The 18,941-nt window shown below is 51.0% G+C and overlaps 1 protein-coding gene across 1 annotated transcript in view; it reads right to left on the bottom strand.

Annotated features, from left to right (window-relative positions):
• The window catches only part of EML6 (EMAP like 6), a 229,424-nt gene that overhangs the window by 2,906 nt on the left and 207,577 nt on the right, over positions 1 to 18,941 (bottom strand). The window contains exons 28-39 of the mRNA XM_037047921.1: positions 17,692 to 17,770; positions 14,452 to 14,581; positions 12,628 to 12,726; positions 11,484 to 11,657; positions 7,838 to 8,046; positions 6,939 to 7,096; positions 6,168 to 6,282; positions 4,095 to 4,283; positions 2,719 to 2,891; positions 2,132 to 2,294; positions 991 to 1,094; positions 191 to 344 (exon numbers count right to left, since the gene is read on the bottom strand). Coding sequence (XP_036903816.1) covers positions 191 to 344; positions 991 to 1,094; positions 2,132 to 2,294; positions 2,719 to 2,891; positions 4,095 to 4,283; positions 6,168 to 6,282; positions 6,939 to 7,096; positions 7,838 to 8,046; positions 11,484 to 11,657; positions 12,628 to 12,726; positions 14,452 to 14,581; positions 17,692 to 17,770 — 1,747 coding nt within the window. The remainder of the gene's footprint in view (positions 1 to 190; positions 345 to 990; positions 1,095 to 2,131; positions 2,295 to 2,718; positions 2,892 to 4,094; positions 4,284 to 6,167; positions 6,283 to 6,938; positions 7,097 to 7,837; positions 8,047 to 11,483; positions 11,658 to 12,627; positions 12,727 to 14,451; positions 14,582 to 17,691; positions 17,771 to 18,941) is intronic.

Here is an 18,941-nt window from a genome sequence, read left to right as displayed (position 1 = left end):
CAGGGCTCCCCCTCCAGAGGGAGGGGGAGATGAAAAGGTTAGGGGTTGCCAAATCTCCAGAGGGCTGGAACAAGACTCCTCATGTTCTGGATTCTAGATGGCTGTCTAGGTGTGGCCGCCATCTCCAGCCCAGTGCAGAAAACCCAGAGCGTGGGGGCAGTGTGGGGAGGTGCCTCTGAGAAAGACTCACAAATTTTTCTGTGCATGGAAAATCAAAGAGCTTCACAAGCCCAAAGTCATCTCCTGTGACAATGTTCAGGCCAGCGTGGGTCACACATGCGCAGTTAACGTCAGCCTTGTCTGCGTTCCGTGGCCAGATGCCAATGACCTCGTCTCCCAGAATGCTGTTCCAACAGGAAGAGGTGTTAGGAGGAGACCTGTGAGAAGCCTTCTTGCAGTCGGACGTCCTCTCTTGGGTAAGAGGGCAAGAGGGTTATTTTACGTAACGCCAGTATGGGCAGGTGGCTCTTCTGGCCCCTCCACATTTGCCCCAGCTCTTGTCGTCTGCCCGGGGCCCTTTCACCCCCCAAAGAAAAGTTACCTCCATCTCTGACTCTCCCACCTCCCTGTATCCTGAGTTATGCGAATGTTTGAGCAAAGAGCAGGGGCTCCTTCAAGCTCACAGGACAATGGTCTCTTTCCCCTTCCATTGGCAAGGCGCTGTTTCTTACCCGGCTAACAGGCAGTTCCAGCCCATTCCTCCCGGTGATCACAGGGGCTTGGTCAAGGGCTGGGTTTCCCTTTGCTGGCTAGATGGCAGTGGGGATTTGTAGGACTGGTTATAGAAAAAGGGATTTTGCATCTCAAGGCCCAGGTCAGATCGAATCCAGTGGCCTAATCTGGTACCAAGAAGCCTTCTGCCCCCACCTCCAAAGAACAGAGCTCTTATCTCGCTTCTTCAGACCCAGCTACCCCCAGACTTGGAGGCTGAGCCTGGGACAAGAGACTCCCTTGTGACCTTTTCCTCAAGAAGTGTTTTCCTCCAGTCACCTTGTCCAGGAGGCCCAGGTGATCTTCTCAATGACCGTGGCTTCAGTTACCTGCTTCCCCAGGGGCACCTCATGCACCTGGCGCTTGTAGGCTCCCGTCGACACCTGAACAGGGGAAGGAAACCATGTCCATCCACCCTTCCCCCTGGCCCACAAGACTCCCTTCTCAGTGGCTGTTCCCCAGAACACCAGCCCAGCCTGTGCATCTGCAGGGCTTTTCACTAAAACTCAAGTTCAACCGTAGGCTACGAGCCTGTGGTCAGCCCAGTTGAAGTCCACGTGAGCAGGGCATTTTCCACCCATTTTCTCACTATTTTCCAAAGGTCTGAGGCAGTGTTTCAGGGGCAGCTCCTGACCAGCAGCATCAAAATCATCTGGAAACCTGTTGGAAACGCACTGCCTGCGCCCTGCCCAGACCTACCAAGTCAAACCCTCGGAGGGTGGGGCCTGGCAACCTGCTTGTAACAGAGCCTCCAGGTCCCGCTGCTGCTCACTTGGGTTTGGGGTCCCTGTTCTCAGAGAACCAAGGTCCTCTGGTCGAAGGCAGGCCAGTTTCCTCGGGACAACAGCTGCTGCAGAGGACTGCTGAAACCTCTAGGGCCTGAGCCTTGCTTCTCTGGGATCTTTTTTGGCTGCAATCCACAGCCTTTTTGGCAGCAGGGACCAGTTTTGTGGAAGACAACTGTTCCATGGACGGGGGCGGGGTAGGGCGGATGGGGAAGATGGGAGGCGGAGCTCTCCCTCCAGGCGCAGTAGCCAGAGTCCAGGTCCCTGGTGTGGAGGGGCCAACCGAACAGGGTTTGGAATGAACACGAATGAGCATACGAAGTGACACAGGTTTACAGGTGCAGCCTCTGAGAACTAGGAAATGGGAAGCTTTGGAGGTGAGGTGAGAGCAGAATTATGTTTCCTGCTTTTCTTACTGGAGAAAAACTACTAGTTTAGATTCTATTTCTTCAACCTGCTTGAATTCTGTAAGCCTCCGTGTTGTCATTTATACAACAGGAAAGGCGACAGTACCCAAAGGGGTTCCTGTGCAGAGTCAATTAGCACGCTGGCGGGAACATGAGTAAGCGCTCCATTAATGAGAGCCATTGTTACTATTACTGGTTGCCCCAGATGTCAGTGAAGCTGACACATACCTGAATGTATTTGCCATCTGCAGAAAAATCCATCTGAATGACAAAGCTGGGGATGTCTTTGCAGTAGCCGATGCGATTCAGGCTTGTGCCTTGAGTGAGGTCGTAGAAGTCAACCGCATGCTCGGAAGAACCAACGGCTAAGAGTCTGCTGTCCGGGCTGATTCTAGAGAAAGCAACCCAAGAGCACGGTCACTGGAGGGCTGGCCAGGCCCGAGGGCAGCTCAGGGACGGACCGCGCAGACTCAAAGGCCGTGAGACCTCCCTTCTAACTCCCACGTGGTTAACTTCTCCTACATTCTATGGGACTCAACAGTTTCTCTGGATCAAATCCCAAGTAAGGAAATACATGTACACAGCCATTTGTAGAACGACATTTTACAAGAAGTTTTCACCACACTCTGTGGAAACTAGGATAGGCGTGCCTGAGAATTAATGTGTGAGAGGGTCTCCTCCATGGTTGGCTCGCTGAAAGGGGCCTTCTAACTCCTACGGAGTTCCTCATCCCAGCTGGGCCCTTCTGAAACGGGAACCCCTGGGAAGGAGAATGCCCACCTCTCCCCTCCTGCCTGGACCCCCTGGCTGTGTACCTGATATCTTGGATGGCAGATTTCCGATCTCGTTTTTTCCCCCACACTTTCAGGCTGTTCACCAGCAAGATGACAAACTCTCCATTCTTCATGCCGATGGCCACCATCTCCCCATCAGGGCTATAGGCCGCACACCTGGCTGCATGGCCCAGGTTCACCTTGTTGAGCAGCTTCTACGTTGATACAAAATAGTGCCACCTGAGCCCTGGCTGCCTCGGCTGGTCTTCCAGGGAGCTCCTGCCCCCAGGCCAGAGCAGCCACTCGGCCGGCCTCCAAAGTGCTTGCTTCTAGTTACTATCCCTGAGTAGCAGGGGGGCAATAGGTTTTAATTAGAGCAGCTTGAAAGACTACATGTTTTAGGGCAGGAGTTCAAACATCTTCGGTAAATGGTTTGGAAGTACATATTTTAGGCGTTGGCGTCCATATGGTTTCTTGCAATAGGCAGCAGGCCCACCTTGACCCTCCAGCCATAAGTTGCTGATCTATTATTTATTGTGCAGGTGAAAGAGTTTGCGCTTCGGCAACTGTTAGTTCAAATCCTGGCTCTCGCTGTGTGCGTTTGGGCAAGTTATTAAATACTTCCCCACCTGCCCATTTGAAAAACAAGCAATAGTAATATTGGACTTGCCGGGTTGTTGAAAACATTAATACTAGTGTACACGACACGTCCGGTGTGTGGCAGGTATTCAGTGAGCGACAGCTGCTGGTACAGCCAGCACCACAGTTAGTGGGAACTAACGTGAGTACAATAACCACGCTCAGGCTTTTTCATCTCTGGTCTTTGATCCGCACTGAAAATGGGACTCATTTCATAATGAAACCGAGTATTTTAATTCTTAGGAACTTGAGTACTTGTTTTAATACTAGACAAAGTTTGGTAACATTAATCTTTTTCTTTCCCCTGGACTGGTCCTTGCTATTTCAGATTTTTACTCCAGATGAATTTTTAAAGTTATTTTTTGATATTTTAAATTGTCTTTACAACTCTAAGAGAAACTTTGTTGGGATTTTGGTTGCTATGTTCCATTTGGGAACATCTGACATTTTAAATCATTTTTTGTCTTCCTGCACAGAGAAGATGATTTCTCTTACTCTTTAGGTTTTGTTGGGCGTTGGTGGGGGGGGAGGGGGCACGGGGTGCGGTTTGACAAGAGAGTAATCATTCTCCCGTATAGTATTCCAGCTATAAATATCTGAAGACTGATAGACTGGGTGTGTGTGAATGGTTCTTCTTTTCTTAGGCTCACTGAATTACTGACCTGTGGCTGATCTCTTGTTCAGCTCCCCCCCACACATCATCCCCCGGCCTGACCTCTCCTCACTGCTCTGTGAGGGCCATGTGTGGGCCCAGGAGCCTGGCAGAGAGGGCCCCTCACCTTGTCAGCCAGGTCCCAGATGCGGGCTGTGCCATCGTTGCTGGCAGAGATCAAGATGTCCTTGGCGGGGTGTGTGGCCAGACCCCAGATCTCTCCTTCCATGTGTCCATCAATCAGGATGTTGGAAGCAGCGTTTTTTTCACCAACCTCAATTATTTCTCCATCTTTGGTCCCCACTAAAATTTTTCCCTGTTGGAATCAAAACACTGATAGACAAAGGACAAGCACTGTGTCATCCCACCCATGTGAACTGCCTGGCGTAGTCAGGCTGCCTCGGCTGGCGGGAAGGTGGCCTCACTGTTTCATGGGTAGAGTTTCGGTTCTGCCCGATGGGGCAAGTTCTGTGAGGTGATGGTGGTATAAGAATGTGCGCGATGCCACAGAACTGTACTTAAACGTGATTAAAATGGTAAATTCTATGTTATCTACGTTTTGCCACAACCTCAAATAATTGCAAACAAAGCACTATTGGAACAGCCTGGGAACGTGCCTTCACTGGCATCGGCGTTAAAACAGGAAGAGCGGGGAGGTGCTTTGTCTGTAACGACCGAGTCGCTCTTCCCGGATCAACCTCTTTCCACTCTCTCACTCGGCCTCCGCTCCAGTGGCCACCCTGCGGGAGAGCTCTGCACCGAATTCTCCATTACCAGTCCCTGCTGGAACATTCCAGGGACTGCAGGCTCACGACCAGGGTGGCCAGTTTCTGCACTGGGACAACTCACGCTCCTCCTAAGTTCTTCCTGATACCGAACAAAAGTCCGTCTAGGGTTGCCTTCCAGGCCCCGGGGCCGTCCTGCCTCCACCTCCCACATACCTAACTCCCCTTCCAGATGACTGACAGTTGCCTATTTTATCACAAAACCCCCAGGTGCAACTTGTGGGGACTACCAAGTCAGGTTTGCCTTTTTTTATGGAGACCATCTAGAAAGCAATTCTTAGACTCATATCAATTCAACAATATAAACACAAGACCGTTCTATTATTAGAGATGTTTTCGGGTGCACTGGAATCTCCCGGGCGGGGGAGAGGTTAAGAAGAGCAGGGAAAAGGGGAGAGCATGGCCCAAAGATGCTGATCTGCCCGCTGTGGGTAGGAGCCTGGCAGCCGCATTTTCTAAAAAGAGTCCACAGTTGGTTTTGATACGCAGCCAACGTACGCCTTGAAAACCGGTGACTCTCAGTCAGTTTGACGGCCCTTACTCTCCCCCTGACTGTATAACCTTGAGCACGGAGAAATTATTTAATATTCTGTGCCAGTAATAATATTATCTATAATAACAAGAGCTTCCTTCTGAATGTGGCTATGTGCCAGGCATGACGAAAGGTACTGTTCATGTATAACACATGCAATCCTCATAATAACTGTGGGCTGGACGCAGAAAGTTTCTGTAGCACACACGTCCCAGGCCCAGTCCTGCTGAGCGAGTCACCGTTTGCACCCAGGTCTGTCTGACTCTGCTAAGCCACCTCCCCAGCACGGTACACATCACTCCCAGAGGCCTTGTTTTAAAGACTCAAGAGCCCAGCACAGGGAAGAGCCTGGCCGGTGTGGAAAACGGCATCAGTGGAACCACTTCAAAGTGGAGTTGGACCTGCCATTCCAGAGCAACGACCTTGCTCGTCCTGTTCTTTGAATCTTTTGCCTGGGCAAGACCTTTGGACTGGACTAAAACCAACATTGTTTTATAAACAATTGCTTGGAAAGCCAGCAGGAAAGTGAATACTCTCACCACGAGGACATGATTCTGGACCTGCAACCTGATAACAGAATCAGTTACGAATCACGAATAGCCAAGAGTAGTAGTTCACCAATGGGAATTCTTTCCTTTTTTCATGTAATTATTCCTTCCTCTTTTCTCATAAAACACCCTGCTTTTGCCCTGTAATCAGGACACTATTTGGGTTTTGCCTCAATGAGTGCTCCCCAAATTGCAATTTTTTGATCCCAAATAAACATCGGTTGCTTCTCATTTCAACTTTTTGACTTTAGGTCAATACTTGGAAGGGTCTGGACTAAGTCCCATGTGGACCCCTCCCCCGCTGGGCCCACCCGAGGGCAGACGGCCACACTCACTTTGCCTCGGCACACGGAGCGCACGCACTCCACCAGCTGCCCCGTCTCCAGCTGGAAGGCCCGGCAGCGCTTCATCTCCTGATCCCACAACTTCACGGCACCGCCCTCTTTGGTCCTGAAACAGAACAAGAGGAACGTACACGCCAGTCCTCGTCCTCAGACCTCCCATGGCCTCCACTGCCCTCTCCCCCTGCCATCTCATTAAGGTCACAGGCGCCAGGGCCCAGCAGGGCTGACCCTCCAGGACAGCCCTTTTCCAAGGGCCTGCTGAGGGGACATCACAACCCCTTGAACTTGCAGATTCCCTAGAATGCCTTGAAATGCTATAATCTTGGAAGGAAAGAGAATTGTAATCTAGAAAATCAAGTTTTATTAGTTCCAACACAAAGAGAAATAAATGTTCCTCCTGTTTTTCTGCTTCATTTCCACAACTTCCCTGTCCCCATGGGAACTCCCCTATCTTGTTCTCACTTCTCCTTCGTCTCTTCTCCCACAGAGCTATGGGGAGTGATGCTTTATGCACAGCAAGATGGCTCATATCTACTCAAGAATACCACTCTTGCTTTTAAACTACCATTAAATAGCCTCTCTCCTCTGACTCTTACTTCTGAAGGTTTTGCCTTAATGTCTTCTCAGAGAAATGGCAGACTGATCTCCCCGGTGCAGAAAAAGATCGTGAAAATCTGCATGTTCTCCAAGTTGTAGATGTTTCTGTCAGTTTCACCCAAAACAAAAGAAAATGACACTTGTTTCCAGAGGAGCTCCACTTACGGCCGCTCCTTCCCGCCCGTCACGATCAGCCCGTCCCGCAGGGTCGTGTACATGGTGAAGACGGGGCCTGTGTGGGCCTTGGCCACCAGCCGGATGAGGAAGTGGTCCTTCCACACGTAGACGTCCCCATTGATGGCACCCGTGAAAGTGAGGTTGTTCTGTAACCAAAGGGACACCTTCCCAGACACTCGCTCCCCTGGTTAGGGACCCAGCGCTGGAGAAATGGAATCATGTACTCATGCTGACCTGTGCTGAGCAAAGGCGAAAGAATTTGCAGACAGCCACAAATGGCACATAATAGATCACCTGGTTTTGAAATTCAGTCCGTTGAATTACTCTGGGGCTTTTCACTACCCCACTGAGCAGGGCTCTGCCTCAAGTGAACTTCCATTCTGAGACCAAGCCCCAGGGGGCTGGAGGGGAGGGGACTCCACCTGAGGGACACTTCCTGGGGCTCGTCGAGGAGGCGGGCACATCACAGCTGGAGGGCCATGAAGAGTGGACTGTGTTCCAAAGTGTCCCTGGGGGATCTTGCCAGTTGGCTGAGGGCCCCCATGCAGCCCATTTGCAGGTGTCGGTTGGGGGAGTTTGTGGTGCACGAGGGCGGAAGGGAAGAGGGAAGCTGTGTCACGGCAGAGAGGATCCCCACCTCCTCTGTGGCTCACTCGGGCCTGACAGGCTTCCAAGTCAGTTGGCCTCTGGCACAGTGAACCTTCTGCCCCGAGTGGGAACTACTTTTTCTAACATTTTGGGAACAGTGATTGCAAAATAGCCCTAAAGCTGACTATGTGAAAATGGCTTTCTTGTTGTGTGCAGCTCCTCAGCCATCCTCCCCTGCCCCGCCTCCCCCAACACCCAGGGGCTCGGGTCCCTCTCAGGAAGCCTCTGCTGGCACTCACAGCACCGAAGGCCACGGACAGCATCGTCTGCATCTTGGCAGCCTCCATGGACCCGATGGCCCCTTTCTTGTAAAGGAGGGCGCTGCCCGCGAGCGTCCAGAATTTCATATGTTTGACTCCAACAGACACAAACTGTGTGTCCGAATCAGGGCGAAATTCCACCACAAATATGCGCTCTAGGTGACCTCCTCGGCTGGCAACCTTGGCACCTGTGTGGATGACAGAGTCCAGTGAGGTGGCCCTCGGGAGCCTCTGGGGCCGGGCACAGCGCTCCAGCCCGGCAAGCCCAGGGCACGAGTAGGTGTTCTCTCTCCTGTGACAGCACCCTGCCCCCCACCTCGCCGCTGCTCCCCAGGTGGGAAAGTGAGTTTCTGTCCAGGAAAATTTCCAGGATTGCAGGTGCTGCTAACACAATCCGACTCCACGCCAGTGCACCCCTCGAGCCACACCTGTGGACCCAACAGGAAAGGAGAGCCTGGGAGAAGCTCGAGGATTAGAGAAAAGGGCAAAATGGCTGAGGGCATCCCTACCCACCAGGTCAGCACAAGACCCGCCCCCACGGGATGATGAACCCAAGTGTCACTGGGGACTCACATTCTCTTGTGTTACTTTCTTTTTAAATAAAGGTTCCCGTATCCCCATTTCTTTTATAGTTTTGAGGTTTAAATTCTTTACCTTTTACATTTAATTACTAGTTTTTTTCCCTTGGCTCAGTTATGGTTTTTACTTGTCTCTTGAGTTCTTTTTTCTCCTGAGTTTTACTGAACCTTTGTCTTATCAACCCCAATTTCGCCATTTATTTGTAGGACAGCTTTGGACAAGCTATCTAACCTCTCTGTGCCTCAGTTTCCTCATCTGTAAACTGAGGCTCCTCATCGTTTCCATTTTTGAAAGTGTGGGGAGGATGAGAAGAGTGGATAGAGGTGAAGTCTTTTGACCCGCCCTCGGTGCAGTGGCAGTTCTGTAAGTGGTAACTATGACGACGATCACGCTTGCAGCTCCTTTTTAAATCTCTTGGCTTCTAGTCTTTTAGCCCTTATTTTAAACCTCATCTATTTTTGTCTCATCAGCCCTTGATTTTTTATTTTTATTTTAAATAAAAGATACTAGAAGTTTAACTTTCTCTTAATGTTTTAGTTCCAGTTTCTTCATATCTTTTCTCCATTATTCGCTCATAATTATCTTCTCTTCCCCTCTTTCTCATCACTCACATTTACCTGTTTGTTGTTATAATGGATGGTTCTCCAGCAGAGTGTGACAGGTGGGCCACAGCCAGCCTGCCGCTACTCCCTACTGGAACCACCCCCCAGGGACGAGGAGGCTGGGGAGGCCGCTGGTTGCCTCTTATCACCAGCAGTAACTCTCTCTGCAGATGGAATGTTTGACTTCCTGTAACAGATCCCTGACTACCTTGGACTCACGGTCCCCAAGGACACCATAAACTAAGTTAAAAGACAGAGTGGGAGAAAACATTTGCAAAACTTATATAAGAGACAAAGAATTAACATTAAGATTCAGTAAAGAACTACAGATCATAAGACAAACCACCCTCCCACACCCCGCAGAAAAAGGATTTGAACAGCTGAGTTACAGAAGCAGCGACACACAAGTCGTCATTAAAGTGGCGGAAAGACGATCAATCTCAGCAGTCCCAGGGGAAATGCAAGATGAAACTGAGATGCACACATCTCCCGAGCCGCTGTTTGTTTTCCCCCCGCAAGCCCATGAGCACTTCTCCCTGTGACGATGCCTGTGTCCCTCTGTGCACTGGCCTCTCGGTTGCTCAGGACAAATTTCAGGCAAGTATCTAGGACCGGACAACACGCAGTTTCTATAATCGGCTCATTTTCCTACTCCATTTTATTTTGTATATTCTTACCCAAAAATGTGCACAAATGTCCCTGAAAACACACATTATGTATTTGTAAGCAGGACTTGAAGAGAAGGAAAAACTGTACACAATCAGCTCAGGAGAGCTGGTGGCCGGGAAGAGGCCACTAAACACTGTCACTGGCTCAGAACCCTTCTGGGACGTTCTGACAAGGTGCTGCTTCCAACAAAGACAGTGGGAGAGCACCAGCAAAGAGAAGGTTTCTCTTTCTACTGGGAGCTTGTTTAGGAGACCTGGCTCCCCCAGTTCTCCCTCAGGAGGCCAGAAGGGGCCCCAAGTGAGCAGCAGTCTGAGGGCAGGGCCAGGCCAAAGCGGCTGCTGCCCAGAGGGACAGGTGAGGGGAGTGAGCGGGGAAAGCCTGAGCTGCAAAAGACAAGACTGTGCATCGGGCCGATGTGGCTCTCTTCCGAGGAAGCTGGAGTAGACTCAGCCTTGGCTACCACAGAGAGCGGAGTCAGTGGTACTGCAGAAGAAAGGCATTATGAGGCAATTGTGACCTCACAGAAGCAAGGGCTTTATACGAGCTTTCCAAGCCTGGGTGGGGTGCCCTGTGAAGCGACAAGGGCCAAATCCTGGGAAGTATCTAAGCCGAGGATGGAAGTCAGCTCTCCCAAAGTCCACTTGGAGGAATTTCTCCGTGGGATGCACGTTGTCTGGGCAGGAAGACTTACCTAGTCCCTTCAACTCAATGACGCCATGAGGCTGTCATTTAAGAAGCACGGTTTCTCATCCAGGGATGAGTCTACTTAATCAGCTGGCCACGCCATTATGAGGAAGGAACCTGCATCCCTAAGATGCAGGTTATGGGGCCATCTGTGCACGATGTACTGATGAGTAAGAAAATGAGAAGTGGGTGGACTATGACGAGTGAGCCTCATCGTAAAAGTCGGCCGGTCCCCAACCTGTTTTTCTCACGCGGGGGCTCAGGAGGGACTGGAACTCTCCACCCGCCGTGCTCAGCTCTCCACGGCTCCCTCTCACAAACCCTCTCAGGGGAAGATGCTGAGATAATGGGATTCTAGGAGCCCTGGATGGGAGACGAGCCACCTCTGTGCGTGCCAGGCTTAGCGTGCCCCAGATACCGGCTGCCTGGCTGGAGACAGACCTCATTACTGTCCTAACTAATTGGATCTGCTTTTGCCAGGCTGAGCATACGCTTGGAAGATCACACATCTTTGAGTCTAAGATGGCCATAAATTTAATAGCAGCCCCATAAATTTAATAGGGTCTTTGTGAGTGTGCATGTGTGCTTGTGTGTGTCGGGGAAGAGCAAGAAAGAAAACTTGATAAATTCAATGTAAACTTTGATTATAAAATGAATCCCCATTTTAAAAAAGTTAAAATGTAAAGAAACCAATATGCTTCTGAGACTATGGGGGTGAAACCCTATCCCCAATTCCTGTAATAAGACAACCAAGGTGACAAGGTTACAGCAGAACCCAGGCATCACCAGGAGCAGCACCGAGAAGGAAGTCCAGGTCAGAAGGCGGCTAGACAGAAGTGGAGGCGGCTGCCAGCGCCGGGGCACTTTGTGCCTGAAGACCCTTTACTGGCCAGCACAGGCGTGCCCTGGCAGCCCCCTCCTGACCGTGGGCTCCGGTGATGCAGCCTCCTTAGGACCCCAAGAGCCCTGGTATCTGGTGGCCCCACAGCAGTGCCTCGGTGGCCTTTGCAGGAGCGGATCTGCGTTGGAGGCCAGCCCATGCCACAAGCAAGCCTCCCGGATGAACGGGACGGAAGCCCAGCTTTCTTTACCTTCCTGCCAGCGCCAGACGGTGATGGTGTGCTCGGGGTCCACGCCCACCGACACCAGCAGCTTTCCAGTTGCACTGAAGTTGACGTAATTCACCCCCTTCGAGTGGAAGCACCGCAGCATGGAGAGGGTGTGCTTGGTCATGGCATCCCACACGTGGATGGAAGGTGTCGTTCCTGAACGTGGAGGCGTGACAAAGAGCTCAGGCTGGGGAACGGCGGAGCCAAGACAACGCTATGTTCATCTAAGAGTCAAGTGTTCCGGGCCCTTGCGGTAACTGGGCCTGAGAGACCTACCGCCTGACCTGGCCAGAGGTGAAAGGCCACAGCAAACGCGTGCTGTGCTTCTAGAGACAGACACTCAGGGCACTTACGCCCAACAAGCTCACTCATGGAGGTGATTACATGAAGGAGACTGATGAGGTCAACGGTTTGTATCTGCGATTTGGCCAGATGCAATCAGCAAACATGACACATCGACATGATTTTGCTGTGCAGATTCAAACTAATCACGATGGAACAGCCTTACCTGGGGTCTCTGCAACATCACCTGCATTAGGTGGGCAATGAGGAAGCGGCAAGGGAAACAACAGCTAAATTAAGTCATGTTTTGACTAGCGCACTCAACACCAGCATCCGAAAGTTTCAAACGAAATTTAAAAAATGGACATGGGGTCAATGAAAACAAGCAGGAAGATATGTTTGTAAACACTGCCTTTAAAATGAGCAAGTGAAAAAAATCAACACCTCTCGCAAATGTGAATCAAGTCACATTTGTCACTGACGGTTGCCTAGGATACAGAAGACCCTGGTGCACACTGCAGTCTACCGGGCTGGGCACAACTGCCAGGCTCCAGAGAGTTGATCCCTGGGGTCTGAAAAATTATTCTCACCAGCCCAGACAGATAGGGGCATCTATTTATTTGGAATACGATGCTATGGCCTGACTTCACGGTTCCCCAGAATCACCAATCACTGGATTTGTCGACTCAAGCCACACAGATACATTCCGGGCTCAAAAAGTCAACAGCAACATCAATGAGAGAGAGTGGCTGTCAGTGGCCCACCCCCTTCCCTCTCCCAGGAAGTGCTAAGTCAATATTCCTGCTCAGCGGGGAGACCCACAGCTGCAGCAGGGCGCTCCTACCTATCTGGCTGGTGGCCACCACATTTCTGTACTTGGGGTGCTGGTTCACCGTGAGGCACAGGATGTCGTCTGTGTGTTCCAAGTAGAAACTCTGGCTCCCTGGGAGAGAGACGTGGAGGGTGAGTGGGGGGGACTGAAGACCTCAGGGCAACTGCAAAGCTTTGGGTGGAACCTTTGGAACTGCCCTGCATAATGAATCTTACACCCCAAATTCCCACTTCAGGGTCATGCTTGGGGAGACAGGAGGTCGTTTTTCCCATCCTCCCCTTGGCCCGGGACTGACAGCTTCTCCACATCTACCCCTGAGCAGGGTCGGGCAGGGGCCGGAAGGTAATGCTGACTGAACAAAAAAGGCACCACTTACTTTTCGGACAGGGAGGAGAGTGAAGTAGGAAAATGTAGACAGTTCCTGACTCACAATGGTTTGACTCTACAGAAAGTGATACGCATTCAGTAGACACCATACTTTGAATTTTAAACTTTGATTGTTTCCCAGGCTAGTGAGCAAGGTGCAGTACGAATCTCTGACGCTGCTGTGCAGAGGCAGCACAGTGCAGCGGCAGCACAGTGCAGCGAGCCCCAGCTCCCTGGCTGCCCAGCTCCCTGGCTGCAGTGCGGTGAGACAGGAGGGTAGACAGCAGGCGCTCTGCAGCGTACTCACTGCGTCAGCTGGTCCTGCCCAGCTGTGGGGAGGCCAGACATTAGTTTTCTGAGCATGTTTAAGGTAGGCTAGGCTAAGCCACAATGTTCAGAAGGTTAGGGGTATTAAATGAATTTTCAATTTGTGATGTTTTTTAATTTACAATGAGATTGTCAGGACGTAGCCTCATTGTAACTCAAGGAGCATCTATACTTAGGGAATCCCTCTTAAGTATCTTTATTTGTCAAAGTGCCAACCCACTTGGGTGCCCGAGTGGCTCGCACAGGTGCTGGCTGCCCCCTAGAAGCCCCAACTTGACATGCGTCACAGGAAGTGGAAGGAAAAATAAGAAATGCTCGATCATCTATCGTGGCAAGTGGGTTTGCTACTGCCAAAGCAGTAAACTCAGGAAGAGGTGAAGGGTGGTGCTGATGTACAAGGAAATAGCACATTGCTATTAAAGTGAGAATATTATGTAGAAAATTTTAAGGCCCTCCTCCCCCAAAAGACAAGTCACTATGTGCCCAGTAGTTTCACTGTCTAAAAATCTATACGTGAGCAACTACACAAATTGGGAAGGACATGACTATTGGAAAAGAAAAAAAAATTTCTTTTAAGATATGAAGCAAATAAGGTAAAACATTAACATTTAAATCTGGTAATAAAGCTATGGATCTGTTAAATTTCTGAATGCTTTTTTTAGCTTGAGTTGTGTAGCATTTGAATTTAAGAGTTGGTGTACAGTGAAGGAACATTTTGGGAATTTTGGGGTTTTTTTTGTTGTTTGTGTTTTCATCCTCATTGCAAATCTAGCAAAATCGTCAACACAAGTAAAACTTGGAAATCTGAGCTGCTAAAAATTTGGTCACTGTTAAAAATGAATGAGCTCCCCAGTGCCTTGCTCTTCGTTACTTTTTGCAAGGAATATCTCTATTCCCCACACTCTCCTCCTGCCTTCTCTCCACCCAGTCAGCCTCCTGGCAGCGGGTTGAAACATCGACCCCTTGGACTCTCCAATCCTGGGCCTGAGCATTTTCTAGGACTAAATGATATCAGTCTGGAAAGGAGAGGAATGGCTTTAAAGGGAAAAGAAAGCTTAAGCTTCAGGGCATCTAAAGGAAAGTGCATAGGACGGCTAGCAGGAAAGCCTGCGTTCAGACGGTGCCTTCTCCAGGCCCAGTCACCTGTGGAGAGGTTCTGAACGACGCCGGCGGCTGCGGTGTGGAAGATGATGTCGGCACCATCATTCAGGTAGTGCAGGTTGTTGCGACAGTCGAAACCCCGGTAGCCAAACACGTGGTCGAGAGCCAGCTCCTGCATTCCCACACAGAAATGAGAGCGGCCTGAGAGGAGCAAGCCGGCACTGCAGGAAGAGCCACACATCCCCTGGGAACCGCGTGGCCCATGAAGCAGCCAACCACTCACTAAAAATGCTTCGCTTCTCGACTAGCTGAGGATCCAGTGCAGCCCTGTTCTCCTTTTAAGCTGCCTGGAATGCTAGGGGGGCAGGCTAATGCACAGAATCACAGTGAGTTTCCTAAATACACTGGATTTGCTCCCCTGCTCCTCAGGCGAGCCAAAGTCTACGCATTTCATGCTCTGTGTAAAGGTTACCGAGAAGTCTCGTGTCTGCGCCTTGGCAGGCACCCTTAGGTGAGATGAATGCTGGCTCGGAGATTTGCTCTGATTCCCACAGAGGCAGCAGGGCCTGGCAGGGCAGAATGCTGAGGCAAATGCCATGCTCATTCTGTTGAGGGGTGCTTGTCCTACCGAGTTTCTACACCATTTGCATTTTTTTCAACAACTAGATACTGTTCTGGGTTTATAGTCTCTCTCTTCTTCCTGGCTTGTCTTCCAAGACAAAGAGCAGTGGCTGATTCAGATCAGATGGGCTCCTGATTCTATCTGACACGCATGTGTGGTTGGAAGCACCTTGGTGCCAGGCACTGTGCTGGTGGGTGGGATACACGCTTAGGAAGACGTGGGTTCCTTTTCCCCAGGTTCCTTGCTTCTGGCCCTTTCTTTCTCCAATGCTCAACAACTGCAAACATCAGATTAACTCTCCTAACACACCACACTGCCTCCTTACTCTGCAGCATTTGCTGACTCTCAGTGCCCACAGGAAAAGCGTGCATTCCTCAGGTTGGCACAATTAGCCTCCACACATCTCCTGTACCCCTTGGACAGGCTGACTTGTCTGTTTAACTCCCATGTCTGAGCTTTCCTATCATTATGATTTTGCCTTTTAAAACATTGCACTTGGAAAACCCTCCTCCTTTCAATGTACTCAGGGTCTGCCTGGCCCTCAGTCTCCCTGCACCCCCACCCTCACTTCTAAGTGTTCCCCAGAAACTGTGTAATAATCTGACCCCTGGGCCTCATTGACAACTAACTCAAGCCGGGCCAGTCAGATGGTTTCTCCCAGGAATTTAGGACTGGAGACACCGGTAGGCCTTGCTGTTTCATTAACTGAGGAGATGTGAACTCAGGTGCTGGGTAGGACCAGCGGTCCTGCTTCAGACACCAGATTCCGTTGGGCAGAAAAAGGTACTGTCTTGGCTTATAATGGCTTTTCAACTCCTGGATCTTATCTTTCTGAAAGTTCAGCTGCATTTTCAGACCTGTGCTGTACTCTACGATAAATCCCCGCAGTGAACCCCCCTTTTCCAGTAAAGGCCTCAGTGGGATCACAGTGTCGTAGGGGTGACCAATGAGGAAGAAAGAAAGGCAGCAGAGTATGTGACAGGGCTGTGTGTGGGGGGGTGCGGGATGGTGCAGGGTGGTGCGGTGGGGCCTGGCATGCAGGAGGGTTTAGGGTGAAGAGCATCAGAAACAGAGGAGACACCAGAAAAGGACTTGGAAGGACCAGGTGTGTGGCGGAAAGAGGGGGAGCTTCTGAGCAGAATGGAGCTTGAGAAGTTCTCATCAGGAGCCTGAANCCTTTCAATGTACTCAGTGTCTGCCTGGCCCTCATTCTCCCTGCACCCCCACCCTCACTTCTAAGTGTTCCCCAGAAACTGTGTAATAATCTGACCCCTAGGCCTCATTGACAACTAACTCAAGCCGGGCCAGTCAGATGGTTTCTCCCAGGAATTTAGGACTGGAGACACCGGTAGGCCTTGCTGTTTCATTAACTGAGGAGATGTGAACTCAGGTGCTGGGTAGGACCAGCGGTCCTGCTTCAGACACCAGATCCCGTTGGGCAGAAAAAGGTACTGTCTTGGCTTATAATGGCTTTTCAACTCCTGGATCTTATCTTTCTGAAAGTTCAGCTGCATTTCCAGACCTGTGCTGTACTCTATGATAAATCCCCCCAGTGAACCCCCCTTTTCCAGTAAAGGCCTCAGTGGGATCACAGTGTCGTAGGGGTGACCAATGAGGAAGAAAGAAAGGCAGCAGAGTATGTGACAGGGCTGTGTGTGGGGGGGTGCGGGATGGTGCAGGGTGGTGCGGTGGGGCCTGGCATGCAGGAGGGTTTAGGGTGAAGAGCATCAGAAACAGAGGAGACACCAGAAAAGGACTTGGAAGGACCAGGTGTGTGGCGGAAAGAGGGGGAGCTTCTGAGCAGAATGGAGCTTGAGAAGTTCTCATCAGGAGCCTGAAAGCCCAGGGCAGCTTCAGGGACCATTAAGTAGTTGGTTTGGGGTTGGAGATTTGAGTCATGGTGAAGAATCACAGGAGATGAGCTGAAAGGGAGCTCCTGGGCAAGGTTCTGGATCCACTCGTCTGAACCCCAGTCGGCAAGGCGGGCATCCCTTGGGTCTCGACGGTGGGGTGAAGCATGCGTAGCTCTATTTTAAAGAGCTGACGCTGCAGACAGCAGGGCGGGGTCAGAGGCAGGGAGAACAGTTTGGAGACCTCTCCCGGAAAACAGCGGGTTCACCAACAGCACGGTCCTCACGTCTCAACAACTGAGTTCACATCCCTCACCACCTGCTGGCTTTGTCGTCTCGGGCAGGGGGCCCGGCAAGTCACTGAACGTCCTGGAACTAGTGTCCTCATTTGCAAAATGGAAACAAGAGAAGTACCTACCTCATAGGTGTGAGGCATGTATAAAGACTCCACAGGAAGTTTGTAGCCTAGTACCTGGCACAGGGTACGTGCTCAACCAGCAGAGACAGCGAATAAGCTCACGCTCTCCCCACCTCTCCCTCTCCCTTCCCCTCCCCAACTGGTTCGGGGTTCAGGAAAAAGGAGCCGGACTAAAGGACATGGGACATTTAGTGTTAGTACCGATGGGACCCAGTGGGCACAATTCCGGTCACTGGGGTGGGGACACAATGCCATGCAGGAGGGAGAGGGAATGGGAGCCATCAGATCCATCAGGTCCACTTGAAGGCATCAGCATGACAGGCACATGGTGATTCCCGTCAGGTCTTAGAACACCGACACCAGATTAAAAGCAACATATCTGACTTCCTCACCTCAACCAGTTTCTTTTTTTTGGTGATATTGTTCTTCTGGAGTTTCTCAGGCTGGGGAATCGCTCTGCTCACAGGTGGCCTGGAACAGAGAGTGGCCAGAGGAACAGTGTTGAACAAAAGACAGCAAGGCGAGGCCAGGCCCCTCTCTGCCCCACTCAGAGGACCCTCCTCCTGGGTTTGCTCTGTGCCGCCCCACCTTGCCTGCCTCCACCCCCTCCTGAAAAGTGGCTTCTGATGTGAAGGGTCCTGCATGATGAGACCTTGACTCATGGGCAATGAGGCGGCTTCCCCACACCTAAGCCACGGTGGCCCAGGATCAGTCCTTCCCTCCAGAGAGCCAGGAAGGACAGCTGAGCCAGAGGGCTGATTTTACAACCAGAGAGGGACTTAAGTATGAGAAGGTAGGGGCTGTGCTTCCTGAACCCACCGGCCATTTTGCAGTCAGGGCTGTGTCACACTTGCTCTGAATTAGGCAGTGAAAGAATCATCGCATGGCGTGAAGTGGGGCTTCCAAGCTAGGCTTGGGAAGGGCCTGACTGCTCCGTACTCAGGTCATTCCCACTACACAAAAGGGCCAGTAACAGAGAGAACGCCCACTCCGCCCCAGGCCTCAGGGTAATGGTCTATGTTAAACTGCTACCCTCAGAGCAGGGGTTGCTTTTCCAGTCTCAGTTTTGAAGATCTGGGTCTTTACATTGCATTAGGAGAGGTTGTAATGGGTAAGCCCTCATGGATTCTCATATGAGTCGGACAATTTGGGGGTAACCAGAGATTCCCTTAAATCAACGTGCTGGAGTTTAGGAGACCGGGGATGGGGAGGGGAGACCCGCACCAGCCCCTGCCACACATTCCAAATCCATTCGTCATTGCTCTCAGGCTAGAAGAGAAAGGATTACCTTGATCCCCTTGTGAGCAGCAAACAAAGCCAAGTGAGAAACTTAGTACAGTTTAGAGCCACGTGAGCAAGCACCTCATTCATGCACAAGCATTTTCCAAGTGAACAGACATTCCTGTGTGGCACAAACCATGCTTCCCGAGCATGCCAGCAAAGAACTAAAACAGAAATGAAAGAGTGCACCAGTCTACAAATTCAGAAAGCTCATACCCTGGCGTCTCTGGGCAAACTCTGCACTAACGCGCCTACAGAATGGGGAGAAAAAAGGAAGCCTTGTCAATGCTTCCCACACACTCTCCGTGACTTTGCAAATGCGCCCGGGGACTCTGCTTATTTTAGAGCGTGCTGGGGACAA

The sequence above is a fragment of the Sturnira hondurensis genome, unplaced genomic scaffold, assembly GCF_014824575.4.
Source record: "Sturnira hondurensis isolate 20B ecotype Veracruz unplaced genomic scaffold, ASM1482457v3 Scaffold0006413, whole genome shotgun sequence".
NCBI classification, from domain to species: domain Eukaryota; kingdom Metazoa; phylum Chordata; class Mammalia; order Chiroptera; family Phyllostomidae; genus Sturnira; species Sturnira hondurensis.
The sequence above is the reverse complement of the archived record's forward strand: the minus strand, read 5'-3'. Positions and strand labels throughout refer to the sequence as shown.